General features: G+C 35.9%; 2 protein-coding genes across 2 annotated transcripts; one reads left to right on the top strand and one right to left on the bottom strand.

The window, feature by feature from the left end:
• Window positions 1–254: 254 nt before the first annotated feature.
• On the top strand, window positions 255–7355 carry tpp1 (tripeptidyl peptidase I). The gene is made up of 13 exons (XM_060880107.1): window positions 255–379; window positions 544–615; window positions 729–868; window positions 958–1108; window positions 2135–2256; window positions 2454–2632; window positions 2804–3002; window positions 3212–3400; window positions 3500–3569; window positions 5108–5228; window positions 5416–5574; window positions 6114–6239; window positions 6444–7355. The coding sequence occupies exons 1-13, from the start codon at window positions 375–377 to the stop codon at window positions 6582–6584; spliced, it is 1674 nt and encodes a 557-aa protein (XP_060736090.1). The 5' UTR covers window positions 255–374; the 3' UTR covers window positions 6585–7355.
• Window positions 7356–8623: 1268 nt separating this feature from the next.
• On the bottom strand, window positions 8624–12906 carry yy1a (YY1 transcription factor a). The gene is made up of 5 exons (XM_060880106.1): window positions 12298–12906; window positions 10590–10752; window positions 10215–10275; window positions 9632–9790; window positions 8624–9406 (listed from the first exon to the last, which is right to left on the bottom strand). Exons 1-5 carry the CDS (start codon window positions 12800–12802, stop codon window positions 9224–9226), a joined length of 1071 nt encoding a protein of 356 aa, XP_060736089.1. The 5' UTR covers window positions 12803–12906; the 3' UTR covers window positions 8624–9223.
• Between the last annotated feature and the right edge of the window lie 6467 nt (window positions 12907–19373).

The following is a 19373-nucleotide window of genomic DNA, read 5'->3' as shown; positions in this document are numbered from 1 at the left end:
TTAAATTGAGAAGAGCTTGAGAGTTAGTGAGGGAGACACAAAGATGCACACCATTCACACACATTCACACACTCTGTGTAAGGACCACACACAGATTTACACACTCATTCATACATTGGGTAATAAAACATAGAAAATCAGCCTACTGGTGTGTTTAAGGTGGGGGAGAAAAATCCACTTGGAGGAAGCAACTCTTCCTCTTCCTCTATTACTCTTGATTTTTTCTTATTTTTCTTTGATTCGACGCGTACGAGGCGTGGACTTTTATTTTGACAGAAATATATTCGTGTTGTTAAGCGTTGCTTTAATCGTACTTAAAGGACAGGAGTGTTTCCTGCACTTATCTGTTTGTGTAGTGTTTTTATGTCGGAACAATGCGGTAAGTTTTTGCTACATTTTGTTTACATTTGCTTTTGTAAAAGAGAAACTTCCTAGATATTATAACTGGTCGCCCAGACAAGTAGAACGACCTTCAATTAGAAACAGTGAAGGTGTTTTTTTTAAATAACTTTTCTAAATAATGTTAGTTTTTATTCATTACAGGGTCCTAGCGTTCCTCTGGTTGTGTGTGTGGCCTGTCAATGGGGAGCATCTAGAGCTCGATCAAGTTGTCTTGTAAGATATATTTTCATATATTCTGTATATCCACATTTTTGTTCTTAAAAAAATTCTGACTGTATTTTGGTTGATTTTATGTTCATATTTAAGTCCATGTATTTCTGTATTAGTGTGCCAGAAGATTGGCTCCATTCAGGTCGAGTTTCTCCTCATGAGGAAATGGAGCTGACTTTTGCTCTCAGACAGCAGAATGTGGACAGACTTCAGGAGCTGCTGCAGCTTGTATCAGACCCTGATTCACAAAACTATGGTACTAAGATCATTTATTAAGGCATAAGATTTAAAGCTTAAATCTCACTATGTCTGATGCACCCTTTCCTCTTTTTTTTTCCTGCATAGGGAAGTTTTTGAGCTTGGAGGAAGTTGCGTCCCTGGTCAGGCCTTCTCAGGTCACAGAGAAGGTCGTGTGGATGTGGCTGCAGCGTCATGGGATCAGAAACTGCAGCACGGTGTTAACACGAGACTTCTTACAGTGCACTATGAGTGCTCAGTAAGCCTTTTCATTCAACTTTGTTGTCAGTTTGGTCATGATACACATCAGTTGTACAATATAAATGTTAGTGTAAACCTCACACTCTCTCTCTCTCTCCAAACTATTTTCTTTTTTTAGAATAACAAACAGTTAAGAGTGCTTCTAAGACTAAATATCAAATTGCAGCTTGTGGCTCATGTGTCTTGAAATTAATACATTTTTTAAACCTAATCTACCATGGACATGACCTTAAATATGAAAACCTTTTTAATTGTAACACATTTGTAATGCAGGTCAAATGGCACCTGTTGGAGCATAACCTGTGTTTTTAATTTTTTATTAATTACAAATTCTATGTAATTTGTGTATAGTCAGAGGCAGGAAAGGGTGGTTAATGTAGACTGATCGTACATTGGATGCCACAAAATTGAAGAGGACGTACCTGAAATTATCTTTTTTTTTTTTTCTTTTTCTTTTCCCCCATTTCTTCCCACTGTCCAAACTACCTTCTTCATAAGAAAAGTTGGCATAAGTCTGTATTGTTCTAAGGCTTTTATCACAGACTGTAAGGCTAATCCCAGTTTTATATTGATTGTTTGGTTTAATATTTATTCTTTCTATAGTAAGAACTTGCAGATGTAACACAATCTAAGATTTTTAATACCCATATTAAATAACGTTGTATTTGGAGGTATGATGAAGTTTTCAGTGCAGAGTTTATTTAGTGCTCATGGGTAAGACTTTTCATTAACAGGACAGAGGGCTTTTATAGTTTAAGAGGGTTTTTAAGAGGTAACATTACACTATTTTATTTTTTGTCTAATCAATTATGTGACAAATAAATGGAAACAAAAGTTACACAGGCAAATTGCTCTAGAATAGGAGAGAGAAAATTATTTCTTGCTTTGTGCTGTAATTGGAAAATCAGCTTTGGGGTTGGTGTTTTACAGCATGCCCCATCATGTTTTTATTACTTTACCATAACTTTTTTTACATTTCTTTACATGGTTTTTTACCACATACACTCTGATCTCTGGCGGTCAGGGTGGCAGAAACATTGCTTCCTGGAACTGAATTTCACCGCTACAGGAGAGGTGATCAGACAGTAATGAGGTCATCCTCTCAGTACTCGGTTCATGAAGACGTGTCTGAGCATCTGGACTTTGGTGAGTGAATTTTTACCATTTTAGCTGAGTAATATTGGCTTGAGATTCATAAAGCAGGTTTAACATCTTGTGTAATTTTACTATACTATTCATATAGATTAATAATGTATGCTTTTGAGCATATTATCCCTATCCCTATTTGAAATTGTTATTGGGGGGGAGAAATTAGTTGATTTTCACCCTTTTTTTCCCCCCAGTGGGTGGTGTACTACGTTTTCCACTGAGTGGTAAAGAAGTCAGTAAGGCCTGGGCAGGGCCAAAGCGATCTGGGAAGGCTCTTCATTTGGGTGTGACTCCTTCAATACTAAGAACTCGCTACAACTTGACTACAGCTGATATTGGCAGCGCTGCTAACAACAGCCAAGCAGTGGCGCAGGTACTCCAGTCAAACTGCTCTCCATAGCTCTCAAGTCTCCTTAGACAGCTAAGGAGAAATCATGATTTGTTTAGAAATTGCAGCTCCACAGTTTTTAATATATTCATTTCATTTAATTTCACATCAATTGCATTGATTTGCTTTATATTTTTTCTTGTATATTCTTCAAAGTTCTTGGAGCAGTATTACCACCCAGCAGACCTGGCTGAGTTCATGAGTATATTTGCAAGAGGTTTTAAGCACTTGAGTGAAGTTGAGCGAGTAGTGGGCACACAAGGAGGAGGAAAAGCAGGACTTGAAGCTAGTTTAGATGTGGAATACATCATGAGCACTGGAGCCAACATCTCCACATGGGTCTTCACCAACCCAGGTAAGGAAATATATGGGTTATGTAATCACCTGCTTTAGTTTTGTCATATTTATATAATAGTATAGTTTGTTATACTCCATGATGTCTCGAATTTACGTGAACACATCAAGCTTTCTAAATGTGACAAAAAATGTGGTCGTCTTGTGTTTTATAATGTTTTTCAATTCAACTGACTTTACAAAGTATCTTCTCTATTCCTTTTGTTCCAGGTCGACATGAGACCCAGGAGCCATTCCTTCAGTGGTTGCTGCTCCTTAGCAACATGTCTGTCGTACCTTGGGTACACACGATCAGCTATGGTGACGACGAGGACAGTCTGTCCACAGCCTATATGAATCGCATCAACAACGAATTCATGAAGGCCGGCCTCCGAGGAATCTCTATGCTCTTTGCGTCTGGTAATTATGTTTATGGATTGTTCGTGATGACGAAAACAGATAAATCAGTATGGCTTTTATCACTGTTTATTATTCTGCCTTTGTGTTCTTTTAATATAGGGGACAGTGGTGCAGGCTGTCGGCATTTGTCCAAGGAAAATGTGTTCAGGCCGAGCTTTCCTGCTTCTAGGTGCATTTTATTTAGTCTTTTTTTTGTATTGTATCTCACAGATAATTTTGTAGATTAATTGGCTTTTTGTACTTGAACTTGTTAAGACATGTTAATTTGTAAATCATGGGAAAACAGGATCCTGGGCCATTTTTTTGACATTTTACATCGCTCATACTTTATCTAGGGTTAGCAATTAATCCTGGCTGTTCATAATCTGAAGTTACACAGTGTACATTCCTAAACCCTGACCGAACATTATTTGTATATTTGCACCGCCAACAACCGTGATTGGATAAATAGAGCATGCGGCTGCTTTAACCGATTTGTCTCTTGCTTTTACATCACACAGTAAAAAAAGGACCTGGCTGCTCTTCTGCACCTTAGCAGATGTTTCTTAGCTTTGTAATAGTTTATGAAGTTTAAAGTTTGTTGTGTAGTTGTGCCCAGAAGTTTAATATTCAATGTCTGCAAATGTTTCACATATTTCCCCCTTACTAAGGTTCAGTCTTACCTCATGACTCTATTGAGCCATTATTGTTGGGTGTTATGTCCTGGTTTTCACATGATATGAGGCATAGATGTTTAGTGCTTGGGTGTCTGTTACTAACCATCTAGCTATCACATTCTAACACCACATTGTTTCACACTTTAAATGCTTAGCACCACAAAAGCAACACTAACTTCGCTTTGGATAAGTTTCATAACACTGCTTCTAAATTACAGGTGTGAAACATTCCTCTTCCTGGGGTAAAAGTGGCTTTTAGAATGACAATAACCCGAGGTTCGGTACAGTGTGAAAAGCCCTAAAATGTAGATGAAGTGTTCTAGGCTCTTCATAAGATTGAAACATGTTGCTCTTTATTCTGCTGCAGTAGTGAACTAACAGGTACACATTATATCTCATGGCCATAATATGAAGAATGTGTGTTTTTTTTTATTTTATTATAAGAAGAGGAAAGCTAAGAATTTTTTTTAACATATCTGATGGGGGACGACGACAAATCAAAAGTACCTATATCTGGTTATTTCTTAACAAAGTTGCTAGACAGCATAAAGCTTTCTTCCCTGCCATATATGAGTATATAATAGATCGATATGGCCTTGGTACAGTATATTAGAGAAGTGACAACAGTGTGCTATAAGATGATCACCAATCAACATGTAGTGCAAAGTAGGACATTACAGTACAAATAAACAGGTGACCATGTCTTCAGTACAATAATAAAAAATAACACTGCGCCATTACAACCAGTACAAGACAATAAAATCATGCTGTGCTATAAGTACAATATGTATAACAGGTACAGGCAAGACACTGTGTTGATGAGCAATACTGTGACTGGAATAGTGTCTTATGGGTGAAGTTTAACTAGTAAACATACAAATTTAACATAGTCTTGTAAAGTGTATGTTGTGATTTTGCTGTATGACTGATAATGCTGGCAACTGTATTATTTTCAAGTGCATATTGACATTCCTACGTTAAACATGATCTACTGGAATATAATTTAGTGAGTGCCGAACGGACGTCTTCTTTTCTTTTTCCATGTCTGTAGTCCTTATGTCACCACAGTGGGTGGAACATCCTTCAAGAATCCTTACAAAGTCACCTTCGAAGTCACAGATTACATTAGTGGGGGTGGATTCAGTAATGTATTCACAATGCCAGACTATCAGGTACACATTCACCTTAAATCATTTGCTCAATCAAGAATTCTAGGTCTCTGATTCTCTGTTGTGAAAACCAATACAACTGATCAGTACCAATAATGTATAGATGTTGTGCTCTGTTATTAAGCTTAGCAACTTTTATCAAAAACACACAAAGTACATTTCATGACTTTGTTTTATGTGACGTGTGAAGGTTAGCGCAGTGAGCGCGTTTTTGAAAGCCGCACAAAAGCTTCCTCCAGAGTCGTATTTCAACCGCAGTGGAAGAGCCTATCCTGACTTGGCTGCATTGTCTGACAATTACTGGGTTGTGACCAACCTTATGCCCATCCCATGGATATCTGGAACATCGGTTAGTAAAGAATGGAAACTTGTATTCTCGCAATCAGCCAGTTCATCAGATTTGTAGGTACAGGTCTAGAGCTTTTAATGTTTTAATCAAACATCAGTATGGTGAAAATTGAGATCTCGTTGACTTTGACTGTGACATTGAGATCCTTTTCTAATCAATGGTTGTAGAGATCACTTTTTAGGATCAACATAGCCTTATGGTCTCCGATCTCTCATCATCGAGCCATTTCGACACCAAACTTCTGCTGACTAGATGGTTTAGACTGTTGTGCAGGAACGTGTTAGACACTACAGAATAATATTCAAACCAGGTCATCTGGTGTTGAACATAAACTGAAGCACATGTTTTGTATTGGATGCTGCTGTGTGATGAGCTGATTAGGTAATTGCATGAATGGGGAAGAGGCACATGTGTGGGTGTATTTAAAAATTGAATTGTATGTAAAGCATGATCAAACTTGGTCTAGTTTATGACTAAAATAAACGTCCTGAGGAAACGGGTAATAATTCAATCCGGTCTTTTTTTCTTTTCTTTTCTAGGCCTCAACTCCAGTGGTAGGTGGAATCCTCTCACTCATTAATGACCAACGCTTCCTGAAAGGCCTTCCTTCTCTTGGCTTCCTCAATCCACGTCTGTATAAACTCAAAGGCACCGGTCTTTTTGATGTACGTGACTCTTAAACCCGTGGTTTAAAAAAAAAAAAAAAAAAAAAAACACCTTTCACTTCCTCTATTGCTAACTGTGCTGTAGTGAGATTATTTGGAAACCCATGTAATTTCTTTTAGACCATCTGCATTTTAAATGAATAGAATTTTCATAGAAAAGTCAATAGTTTTGCTCACAAATTTGTTTCGACTTCATGTTCTCAGGTAACCGAGGGATGTCACCTGGGTTGTCTGGATGAGAAGGTAGGTGGTCAAGGTTTCTGTGCTGCTTCATCGTGGGATCCAGTGACTGGATGGGGAACCCCAAACTACCCTGCTCTACTCACAGCCCTGATGGAGGACTAAAGCCTCAGAAAAGCAAAAGTTTTGGGAAAAAAAATCACTTTTACCTTGCAAGAAAATCTAAAAGCTGAACGTCACAGTATGATTTCTATAAGGCATAACCTTGTATAAAATTTGGCTTTTTTTTTTTTATTTATTTTAACTGATCAAACATCTTAACAAGTCATGAAGTTTTAAATATATTGCACTGGAGGTCTGTATATAGTTGTTTTTTATGTGGCCTTACAACCTCTCAGGCCCTTTGACTAATAATTCTCAGTAAGATTGCATTAAACAATTTATGTAGTGAAACTGAGAGCTGGGTTCTTGGTATCAGTAAAGGTATTTGGTACTGCGGAAAAACACCTTCAAGTCCACTCTATTTTTGTTTTTGTTTTTTTGACAATAAGTGCTGCAACTATCCCGCCTTGATGCCCATTGACGCCTGAGATAGGCACAGGCTCCCCGTGACCCGAGGTAGTTTGGATAAGCGGTAGAAAATGAGTGAGTGAGAAGTGCTGCAACTACATAAATTGGATGTGTAATTCACCCTTATATGCTGGAACGTATTATCATTAATCAAGTTGAATAACTGCACCAATATAATCTACACCCTAGAGCAAAATGTTTTTTTTATTTTTTTGCCCCCTCTGTGGTCATGAATGCTGTTTTAGAAATATAGATGTTGAGTTAAGCGATGTTTGTTCATGATTGTGTCATTTATTTATAAAAATGGCATTTTAAAAGTGAGTAAATTTTGATTGAAGTTAAATAAAATTATTTTGAACCCTTTCATCATATGCTTCCTGTATTTTGGTGTAACAAACATTAATATATTTACTCCATTTGACATATACCCTTATTCAGAGCTACTTACATTCATTTCATTCTATTAGCATTTATTTAACTTAGCAGTTTAGGTTTAAGACCCTTGCTTTAAGAGCCAGCAGTAGCAGCTAAGCAGTGATGGGATTTAAATTCATGACCTTTTGATTAGTAGACCAGCCTTCCACTGAGCTACCAAAAGCTACAAAATCTTTTCCCTGTTTTTGTTTTTTTTTACTACACTACTCCATACAAGCCATGGGTATGGTCTGGATATTATGAACAAGTTAATTCACAATGAAGCTCTCTAATAATAAGTAGAAATATAGTAGAAATTAGGCTTTCACGGTGGGACTGATGTTTCAGTGAAGTAATTGATTTCCTTTCTCTGACACCAGGTTTAACTCGACTGAACATCAAGCTACAATAATCATAATTATGTGCATTCATGAAGAAAATCTGCATAACCACTGTGTACTTACCACTGCTGACCGTGAGCATCCCACAAACCTTGCTGATTTGGAGATGCTCCAACCCAGTTCTCTGGCCACAACATTTTAGCCCTTGTAAATGTCACTCAAGACTTCTCGTCTACCCACTTCTCTAACTTCAAACATGTTGACGTGAACTGACTTACTGCTTACTGTTTACAATATCCCAGACCCCGATGTGAGCTGTTAGAAGATAACCAATGTTATCAGCTGATATTGTTCATAATGTTGGTCTTTATCTGAAACAGACATATATTCGTGCTATCTAATCAGCCGATCATGTGTCAGCATTGCAATACATAAAATCATTCAGGTACAGGTCAGAATGTTGATCGAATGTGAGCTCACTGACTTTGATCATAGTATTGTTGTTCGTGTCAGATGAGTATTTCAGAAACTGCCGCTCTAAGATTTTGACACACAGACGTCTAAAGTTTATACAAAATAGTGCAAAAAGTCTGTGCTGAACGTGCAGATTATTCGAGTTTTTTTATTCTGATGTTTGATGTGAAAATTTGCGTTGTGCTGCTGCCATGCTATCGGCGAATTAGATAAGTGGATAAAGGTTCAGGTGTTCCTAATAAAATGGATAGTAAATCTATTCACACCCAAACAATTTTAAGATCTAAAGTATTTTACCATTTTAGTAATAGTACATCCTAATAACAGTAATGGAAAGTTCACACTAACTTGTTCTATGTAAAGAAATGTAGTTCTGTAGCGCGACTTTAACAGCGCTATTTCAAATTGAATAAAATTCCTTTAATAGGTTAAACAGAAATCTAACATCTCTATTATCTACATGATTTTCAAAATATTTTTACAGAACAGTTATACAAAATGAGATACCACTGGAGGATACCTCATGACTGGAAAAAAAAATTTAATAGAATCTCCTTCTTTTTGAAGAAGACCATTCACATATCAAATCTCAGGGAAAACATTTCAAGACAAAGCTAATGTCTACAAAGTGTACAATATGCACACTTAGAAGACAACTAAAAAGCAGTCATGTCTCTTTGTGGACAGTTAACATACACAGAGGGGAAAAATTAGATTCTTTGGGCTCTGGAGAAAGAATATCTCGGGTTGTGGATGATGGTCCAGAAACGCACGTCTTCAAAAGAAGACACTTTCTGGTAGTAAAGAAATTTCAGTCCAGTTTGTACCATAAGAAGTGTCCTAAGGGCTAGTTGGGTGTCAGTTCATCAGTTAAATACTCAATTCTGATAAAACATCAGTAGATACTCTGTCTTACAAAAAAATCGTCTACAAACAACACACAAAGGGTGTTTTAAAGCGTTGAATGCTGCTGTCCTTATTGAAATGTCTTTCCAGATAGTCCGCTCACTGGTTGTTCTTAGCTTTAGCGTGCGTCAAAATGTGAGACTTTAGGTTGGTGGACTGAGCAAATTTCTTATTGCAGCCGTCAAACGGGCACACGTAGGGTCTGTCTCCAGTGTGAATACGCACATGTGTGCGCAAGTTGAAGTCCAGCGAGAAACGCTTTCCACAGCCCTCAAATGTGCACTGAAAGGAAAAAGAAAAGACTGAAAAGAGTTGCATTCTTTTTGAACACAAATACTACATTCTTAAGAAGAATGTTTTTAGTGTCAAATATATGTATATATTGTGTCCTGAAAAAATGTAATTAGAATTTGGGGTTCGCATTATGTTTAAACACACTAGTATTATTTAACATACATACACAATTTGACGTTCGCTTGTATATATAATCGCAAACTAAAAACTCACCTGGAAAGGCTTTTCGCCGGTATGAACCAACTGATGTCGTTTCAGTTTGGAACTTTCTACAAACGCTTTCCCACATTCAGCGCACACATGGACACGTGGTCCGTGTGTGTGCAAATGCTTCCTCATTGCAGAGTTGTCTCGGAACATTTTTGAGCAACCCTGGAAATCAATGCAAAACAAACAACTCAATCAACTCCGAATCAATGGCCTAAAGATGGCGTTAAATTCCCCTATTGGGAAAAAAAATGCACACTGTTCCTTAAAATATCTTATCTTACTTAAAACTGCCATTTTATGTCATTATTCAAAAATAAAGGATATATCTGAGGCAGGCAACTGCAGTAATAGTGATGTAAACTGTAAAAGTGCTACACGAATAAAACTGAAAAGAACTTAAGTGAATAACCAGAGATTAATGACTGTCTAGAAACCACCAGTATTATTTAACATGAATACAACACTGGTGCTTTGGGTAAAATTGAAGAGGGAGAAGAACAAGAAAACTAAATAAAGAAAGAAAAAAATAGGTACGTAAGTACATAAATAAATAAATTGCAAATTTTGTTTGTTCCAAATGACTTACTTTGTGTGGGCAGGCTATTGTCCTTGGTGAATCATCTTCCTTCATTTTTCGTGGTTTCATCCTGTTAAAATTAATATATATATATCTAAAGTTACACACTGTGTATCTTAAACTAAACTTACTAAACTGTATAATTCCTGGGTTACAAGAGGAATAAAACTATTTGCAATGTCCTTATATACTCATTTGTTAATATAAGCTTGATATTTATAAAATGTATAGATTTAGAACTTGAAAAATTCACTTTTTAACTATTCAGTTTCCAACAGCAAAAAATCCAACAAGATGCACTACACTGTATTTTATTAATACATTTCTTACAGTGATTCTACTACAAAATGTCTTAAAGCACTGCTCTTAGAAACAAATTCTTACCTAGCAAATTCTGCCAGCTGTTTGGGGTCAGATAAGTCGATGCCCGGGATTCCACCAGGTGGCAGCTTCTTGCCCGTCATGTATTCGGAGTAGTCTGGAGGGGAGTTCTCCCCTATTATCTGCTCCTCAACTACTGTCTCATGATCAATGTCTTTCTTATCATCTGCAACAAAGCCAAATAACAAAATTAGAAGGAGCAAACAAAAGGTCAGGTATAAACAGTGTAAACTGATCGTCATTGCTTTAAATGAGGGCAAAGTCATGACAAATCAGTCAGATCAGGTTATGAGTCCTGGTTTCATCAGGCTTTGAACAGACATGGGTTTAACGTGACACTGTCAATACTACAATCACATCACTAAAGCAATTCAAGGGTGACCGAAACTAGTGTGTACAGGTAATATTTATATCATTTGGACACAAACAGCAACAAAAAGCTTTTGGATTAGAACATTTACTCAGGGAAAACCCTTTTTAGTACTAATTAGTAATAAAACTGATTAATGCAAATTTGCATCTTTTAAACAACATTTATTTAACCTTTACTTAACCAAGAACGGTTAGGATTTTTTTTGAGGACTTGACAAAAAAAAAAAAGACATTTATACCTTTTTCATTTAGCGTGTTATGACTAGCTTTCTATTACATTCACAGTATTTAGCAGACAAGTTCATCCAGAGTGACTTACATTTTTATTTAAAACTATACAACTAAGCAATTGAGGGTTAAGGGCCTTGATCAGGGACCCACAGCAGTGGCACTTTGGTGGACCTGGGATTCGAACTCGTGACCTTATGATCAGTAACCCAACACCTTAACCACTAGACTACCACGTCCCGGTATATACGCCCCTGTGACCAAGCACTTAAATGCAGCCTAATTAGTCGACATGGTTTCAGTCCTAAACCTGAACTATATACAAAACAAAAAAATAAGGAGCAAAATTAAAGGCTGATTTTTTTTGTTATACGGCATTATAACCATGTACGACGTTCATAACTAGCCATTCACAGAAGACCCATAAATAACAGCAATAATTAAAAGTTATTAAGCTTAGTTAGCAAGCTAGAACTCGTCTGTACAATCTTAATTAGGCGAAAAAGATCGCCTTTTAACAATTATTTTTAAAGTCACTCCCTTTCTTCAGGAGGACCGTGTTTTTGAGGTACTTTCACCCGTATTCCGGCAACAGTCGCTTTTTTCCCCTCAGTGACTGGTTACAGAGTTAGAATTTCTGCGCGAGGATTTCACGCTGTCCAATAAGCAGTTCGCTAGAATATATGACGAACCAATTACATGACGCGAGGTGGGATTTATGTGAATACGGGTAGGAAAAAACAACTGTGAGCAGAAGCCGTTGAGCAGAAGTGCGCCACTGAGGCCTTCTTCCAGCCTGCAGCAGGGCGCCTGTCGCCGTTCGCCGCCATCTTTCCCCGGCTGCAGAAACGCCATTTTCGGGCGGCCATAATGGTCTGGACGAATATGGCGGCGCCCATCAACACTTAAAACATGGCTTCCCATCAAAACAAAAACATTTCAAGCCGGTACAATACCCTAAAGTCTGTATTTGTCGCTGTAAATAACGCCGTACTGCAAACTGTTTGATTCGCTCGCCTACTGTGTGTGTTGAACAGCTCAGGGCCCACACGAGGCCCTCTTTTCAAACCATGAACAATGCAATAGCCAACTTTCAAAACATAAAACTTACCCGATGCCCACATAGTGACAGAAAATTCCCCTTCGAGCGTTTTTATCTGCACTTGCTTCTGTTCCCATTTTCGTCCGCTCGCCTCTGTAGCGCCCAGAAAGCCTTTTTTAACCACTCTCTTGCCGCTTCCTTTCTTCAGGCGCCCCGTGTTTTTCCCAGACACAGTCACCAGAGTCTGCTCGATAAACTCTTCTTCCGCGGCTGGAACAGGGACCGGAATCAGAATTTGCTCCTCAAAGCCGTCGCTTGCATGAAGGTCCGAGTCGTCGCATCCCACCACTTCCTCTCGAGTCTGGACTAAGATCACCTCTTGGTGGTGGATGTGATTCGGGTCGTCAGAGACCAGCGGCTGCAGCGCGATCATGGACTGATGTTCGTCGTCGTCGTCGTCTCCTCCGACCACCGTGGTCTCGATGGTCTCCACCTCGATTTCATGCAGCTCCACGATCTCCGCCGGCATCTCTGAGCCGTCCGTTTCTATGTACAGTGTCTCGCCAGACGCCATTCTGGATTGTTTTTTCGTCCAAACGGAACCAACTGGCTGTCGATTAGCTTTACAATCTTCCACACTGCCTCTCCGTCGCCTCCTACTAACACCCCCCTTCCTTACAATACCAACAACACAGACTACGGGGGTGGCCAGATTGTACATAAACCCACCTTGACACTTTGATGAGCTCTGGCTGCAATGTATGTGAAAGTTCTACAAAAATGTGTGACAACACATTAAATTATGTACAAAATTTACTAATAACAAAGATTTCCATATTACTATTATTCAAACCATAGCCTACGAGTCAAGACATACCAACTGATCATAAAAATGGACTTGTGTGAAGGTTATGAATTATGAGACTATGAGTATACAGATTTAGTGTATATAAATCAGATTTAGTGTAATACATATATTTTGCTTAAAAAGAAAAACTCGTGTAAATACAGTGCAGTTCAACTGGTATAAGTAATCAGGATATTTCAAAACTATACAAAATCAACAACAATATTAATAGAAATTTAACTTAAATTACATTTTAAACATTTCATCCATTCATCTATTTTCTTTATCGCTTATCCCCTGGGAACTTGGGACATGAGATGGGGATACCATGGACAATGTACCAACCCATCACACACACACACACACACACACACACACACACACACACACACACACACACACAACTTTTATTCCAACGCTTGTCTTTAGACTGGAGGAACATGCAAACTCTATGCAAATAGAGGTGAAAATCATACCCTCCAAACCCCAGAGATAAAATGCTAAATAAATGCACAGTGAATAAATAATTAAATTAAAAGAGTAATACATGGGTTAATATATGACATTTTACTCTCTAAAATGATTGTAGATTAAAATTATTTACTTTTGTAGTAGATCTTTTAAATGTGGCAAATTGTATATCTTTTAAATGCGGCAAATATGGCAATCCAAAATAAATAATAATAAATGCAGAAATCTAATAATCAAATCAAATTTAAGGCTATTTATTTATGAACCAAAAGTCTGTTAAAACCTGAAAGGTGAAAAAATCCAATCTGGCAACATGACAAGAAAAACTACAGTTAGTGGTTAATATTGATCCACTTTTTTCCCTGTGGTAGAACGCCTTCGTAAACAATATTATCCTTTAGGCGTATTTCAGAATCTAGCCATCGGAAGAAAGTATTGAGGCTTAAAAATAACATACGATAGGTAAGGTAAAAAAATAAATGAAATTAGACAATTATCCATTTCACTGTTGCCATGAAGCCCATTGCTAAAAGACAGCTACTGTACGTGTTTTTCCCTCAGTGTTCAGTGGTCAGTTTACCTCAACGGTTTACTGTAAATGTGTATAACGTATAGTAGTTATACAGTGGGGTCATTGACTCGTAAACTAACGACAAACTGATGACTGAAATGTTAGAAAGAGTCCATGAAACCAAATAATTTACTTTAACCAAAAATAATATTTAATGACTTGAGACAGAATGTATTATAAACTGAACACACCACAGAACATTGTGGTGACGAACAGTGATTATTTCCCCCGAATATCACAGCTTGTTAGATAATCAGAATACAGGTTCAGCTGTGATACAGCAGCCCTGAAGCAGAGAGGGTCTTCTGATCATTAACCTAGAGCATGCTCGGTGTATAGTGTATGCTCGGTGTATAGTATAATATAGTGTATGCTCAGTGTATAGTGTAATATAGTGTATACTCAGTGTATAGTATAATATAGTATAATATAGTGTAATATAGTGTATGCTCAGTGTATAGTATAATATAGTGTATACTCAGTGTATAGTATAATATAGTGTATACTCAGTGTATAGTATAATATAGTGTAATATAGTGTAATATAGTGTATACTCAGTGTATAGTATAATATAGTGTAATATAGTGTAATATAGTGTATACTCAGTGTATAGTATAATATAGTATAATATAGTGTAATATAGTGTATGCTCAGTGTATAGTGTAATATAGTGTATACTCAGTGTATAGTATAATATAGTATAATATAGTGTAATATAGTGTATGCTCAGTGTATAGTATAATATAGTGTATACTCAGTGTATAGTATAATATAGTGTATGCTCGGTGTATAGTATAATATAGTGTATACTCAGTGTATAGTATAATATAGTGTAATATAGTGTAATATAGTGTATGCTCAGTGTATAGTATAATATAGTGTAATATAGTGTATACTCAGTGTATAGTATAATATAGTATAATATAGTGTAATATAGTGTATGCTCAGTGTATAGTGTAATATAGTGTATACTCAGTGTATAGTATAATATAGTGTAATATAGTGTAATATAGTGTATGCTCAGTGTATAGTGTAATATAGTGTATACTCAGTGTATAGTATAATATAGTGTATGCTTGGTGTATAGTATAATATAGTGTATGCTCAGTGTATAGTATAATATAGTGTAATATAGTGTATACTCAGTGTATAGTGTAATATAGTGTATACTCAGTGTATAGTGTAATATAGTGTATACTCAGTGTATAGTATAATATAGTGTAATATAGTGTATATTCAGTGTATAGTATAATATAGTATAATATAGTGTAATATAGTGTATGCTCAGTGTATAGTGTAATATAGTGTATACTCAGTGTATAGTATAATATAGTGTATACTCAGTGTATAGTATGATATAGTATAATATAGTGTAATATAGTGTAATATAGTGTATGCTCAGTGTATAGTATAATATAGTGTATGCTTGGTGTATAGTATAATATAGTGTATGCTCAGTGTATAGTGTAATATAGTGTATACTCAGTGTATAGTGTAATATAGTGTATACTCAGTGTATAGTATAATATAGTGTATGCTTGGTGTATAGTATAATATAGTGTATGCTCAGTGTATAGTGTAATATAGTGTATACTCAGTGTATAGTGTAATATAGTGTATACTCAGTGTATAGTATAATATAGTGTATGCTTGGTGTATAGTATAATATAGTGTATGCTCAGTGTATAGTGTAATATAGTGTATACTCAGTGTATAGTATAATATAGTGTAATATAGTGTATACTCAGTGTATAGTGTAATATAGTGTAATATAGTGTATACTCAGTGTATAGTATAATATAGTGTAATATAGTGTATATTCAGTGTATAGTATAATATAGTATAATATAGTATAATATAGTGTATGCTCAGTGTATAGTGTAATATAGTGTATATTCAGTGTATAGTGTAATATAGTGTAATATAGTGTATGCTCAGTGTATAGTGCAATATAGTGTATACTCAGTGTATAGTATAATATAGTGTATACTCAGTGTATAGTATAATATACAGGTGCTGGTCATATAATTAGAATATAATCAAAAAGTTGATTTATTTCACTAATTCCATTCAAAAAGTGAAACTTGTATATTATATTCATTCATTACACACAGACTGATATATTTCAAATTCTTTCTTTTAATTTTGATGATTATAACTGATAACTAAGGAAAATCCCAAATTCAGTATCTCAGAAAATTTGAATATTACTTAAGACCAAAACAAAGAAAGGATTTTTAGAAATCTGGGCAAACTGAAAAGTATGAACATGAAAAGCATGAGCATGTACAGCACTCAATACTTAGTTGGGGCTCCTTTTCCCTGAATTACTGCAGCAATGCAGCGTGGCATGGAGTTAATCAGTCTGCGGCACTGCTCAGGTGTTATGAGAGCCCAGGTTGCTCTGATAGTAACCTTCAGCTCTTATGCATTGTTGGGTTTGGCATATCGCATCTTCCTCTTCACAATACCCCATAGATTTTCTATGGGGTTAAGGTCTTATACTCAGTGTATTGAATAATATAGTGTATGCTCCGTGTATAGTGCAATATAGTGTATGCCCAGTGTATAGTGTAATATAGTGTAATATAGTGTATACTCGGTGTATAGTGTAATATAGTGTAATATAGTGTGTACTCAGTGTATAGTGTAATATAGTGTAATATAGTGTATACTCAGTGTATAGTGTAATATAGTGTAATATAGTGTATACTCGGTGTATAGTGTAATATAGTGTAATATAGTGTGTACTCAGTGTATAGTGTAATATAGTGTAATATAGTGTATACTCAGTGTATAGTGTAATATAGTGTAATATAGTGTATACTCGGTGTATAGTGTAATATAGTGTAATATAGTGTGTACTCAGTGTATAGTGTAATATAGTGTATACTCAGTGTATAGTGTAATATAGTGTAATATAGTGTATACTCAGTGTATTGAATAATATAGTGTATGCTCAGTGTATAGTGTACTATAGTGCATACTCAGTGTATAGTGTAATATAGTGTAATATAGTGTATACTCAGTGTATAGTGTAATATAGTGTATAGTGTAATATAGTGTATACTCAGTGTATAGTGTAATATAGTGTATAGTGTAATATAGTGTATACTCAGTGTATAGTGTAATATAGTGTATAGTGTAATATAGTGTATACTCAGTGTATAGTGTAATATAGTGTATAGTGTAATATAGTGTATACTCAGTGTATAGTGTAATATAGTGTATAGTGTAATATAGTGTATACTCAGTGTATAGTGTAATATAGTGTATAGTGTAATATAGTGTATACTCAGTGTATAGTGTAATATAGTGTATAGTGTAATATAGTGTATACTCAGTGTATAGTGTAATATAGTGTATAGTGTAATATAGTGTATACTCAGTGTATAGTGTAATATAGTGTAATATAGTGTATACTTAGTGTGTTTTCACATATAGTTCGTTTTAAAAGAACCAAACCCAGTTCACTTAAAGTGAACCAGAAAAGGAACTAGCCGAATGTGACCTCAGTCCGTTTGGTGTTCACAATATAGTGGACTCAAAAGAGAACCCAGTTCTCTGATCTCAGACCCTTTCGTGTTCACACCTCAACTTCATAAGAACTCAGAACCCAGTAGTTTTTTCACTTTTACGCGACATTGTAGTGCTGTTCTGTTGTACCCCCTTTCCTTCAGTGTGAAAACAGAAGAAATACTTTTATGTTTTAATGTGTTGAGAATAGTTGGCGTTTAATGCCATCCTCTTTCCAAATATCAATAAGTGCACAGCTTTCTTCTTAAGACCACACGACTCCACGACCTGCCATGGCGAAAAGTTTTGTGTTTTCAGCAGTTACAGTGACGGAACACAGCTGCAGGTATGGCAAGCCTCCAGGGACATTTGGCGAAACGAAACGCAAAGCGGACCGGGACCTCATTGCTTTCACATGTCACACACAAATCGAACCACAAACGAACCCACAAACGAACCGTACTCAGACCACCTCCGTTCGCTTCTGGGTCCTTTTAAGGGGTCTCAGATCACATTGGTTTGTTCAAATATACACACTGAACCGCTCCGAGAGCGTTTGGAGGGCTCAAACGAACTAGGTGTGAAAACACCCTCAGTGTATAGTGTAATATAGTGTACTATAGTGTATACTCAGTGTATGGTGTAATATAGTGTATACTCAGTGTATAGTATAATATAGTGTATACTCAGTTTATAGTGTAATATAGTGTATACTCAGTGTATGGTGTAATATAGTGTATACTCAGTGTATAGTGTAATATAGTGTATACTCAGTTTATAGTGTAATATAGTGTATACTCAGTTTATAGTGTAATATAGTGTATACTCAGTTTATAGTGTAATATAGTGTATACTCAGTGTATAGTGTAATATAGTGTATACTCAGTTTATAGTGTAATATAGTGTATACTCAGTGTATAGTGTAATATAGTGTATACTCAGTGTATAGTGTAATATAGTGTAATATAGTGTATAGTGTAATAAAGTGTATACTCAGTGTATGGTGTAATATAGTGTAATATAGTGTATGCTCAGTGTATTGTATAAAATAGTGTATACTAGGATTATATTGTAAGAATCTAATGTAAGCTAAATATATAGTGTACTATAGTATATGCCAAGCGTGTGCTAAGTGAATTGAATCTGGCTGCCAAAAAGCATAACAAATTCAGCTATATGTCGAAAGTCCACCACGAAACACGTTAAGTATGTTTATATTGAAATAGTTTTTATGTCCTTAGTGATTTCAGTGTTGAATTAGTAATAGGTGCTGCATTTTGTTTATTCCAATGAGAAGTTACTGGAACAATCATTACAAGAGCAGTAACATCAAAATTTACTAGATGGAAATTTAAATGGAGTCGACAAATATTGGATACAAAGTCCCAGAGTGCAACGGTGCTATACATCATGTTGCAGTCCCTTAGGTTTAGGCTTGCTAGCCATATAATAATAGATGGTGAAAATTACAAACCTTATCTGTTTGATTAGAAGATAAGAAGCTCGAGGACTAAAGTGCTGCTGCATCAGTTTTGTTACATGGACTGTGGATTAAAACTATAGTTGAATGGTATTGTGGGTAAAATCGAAAATCATTAACGGAAATGGAAAGCGACCAAAATGAAAGTTTTTTCATTTTGGTGAATTATAACAAAAATTATATTTTCATTTTCATTTTCATTTTTTTTTATATTTTTTATTTTCATTATAACAAAAACTATATCACTACGAAAAAATAAA

Source organism: Tachysurus vachellii, chromosome 10 (genome assembly GCF_030014155.1).
Source record: "Tachysurus vachellii isolate PV-2020 chromosome 10, HZAU_Pvac_v1, whole genome shotgun sequence".
Classification (NCBI taxonomy): Eukaryota; Metazoa; Chordata; class Actinopteri; order Siluriformes; family Bagridae; genus Tachysurus; species Tachysurus vachellii.
This window is presented reverse-complemented; position numbering and strand designations above follow the sequence as displayed.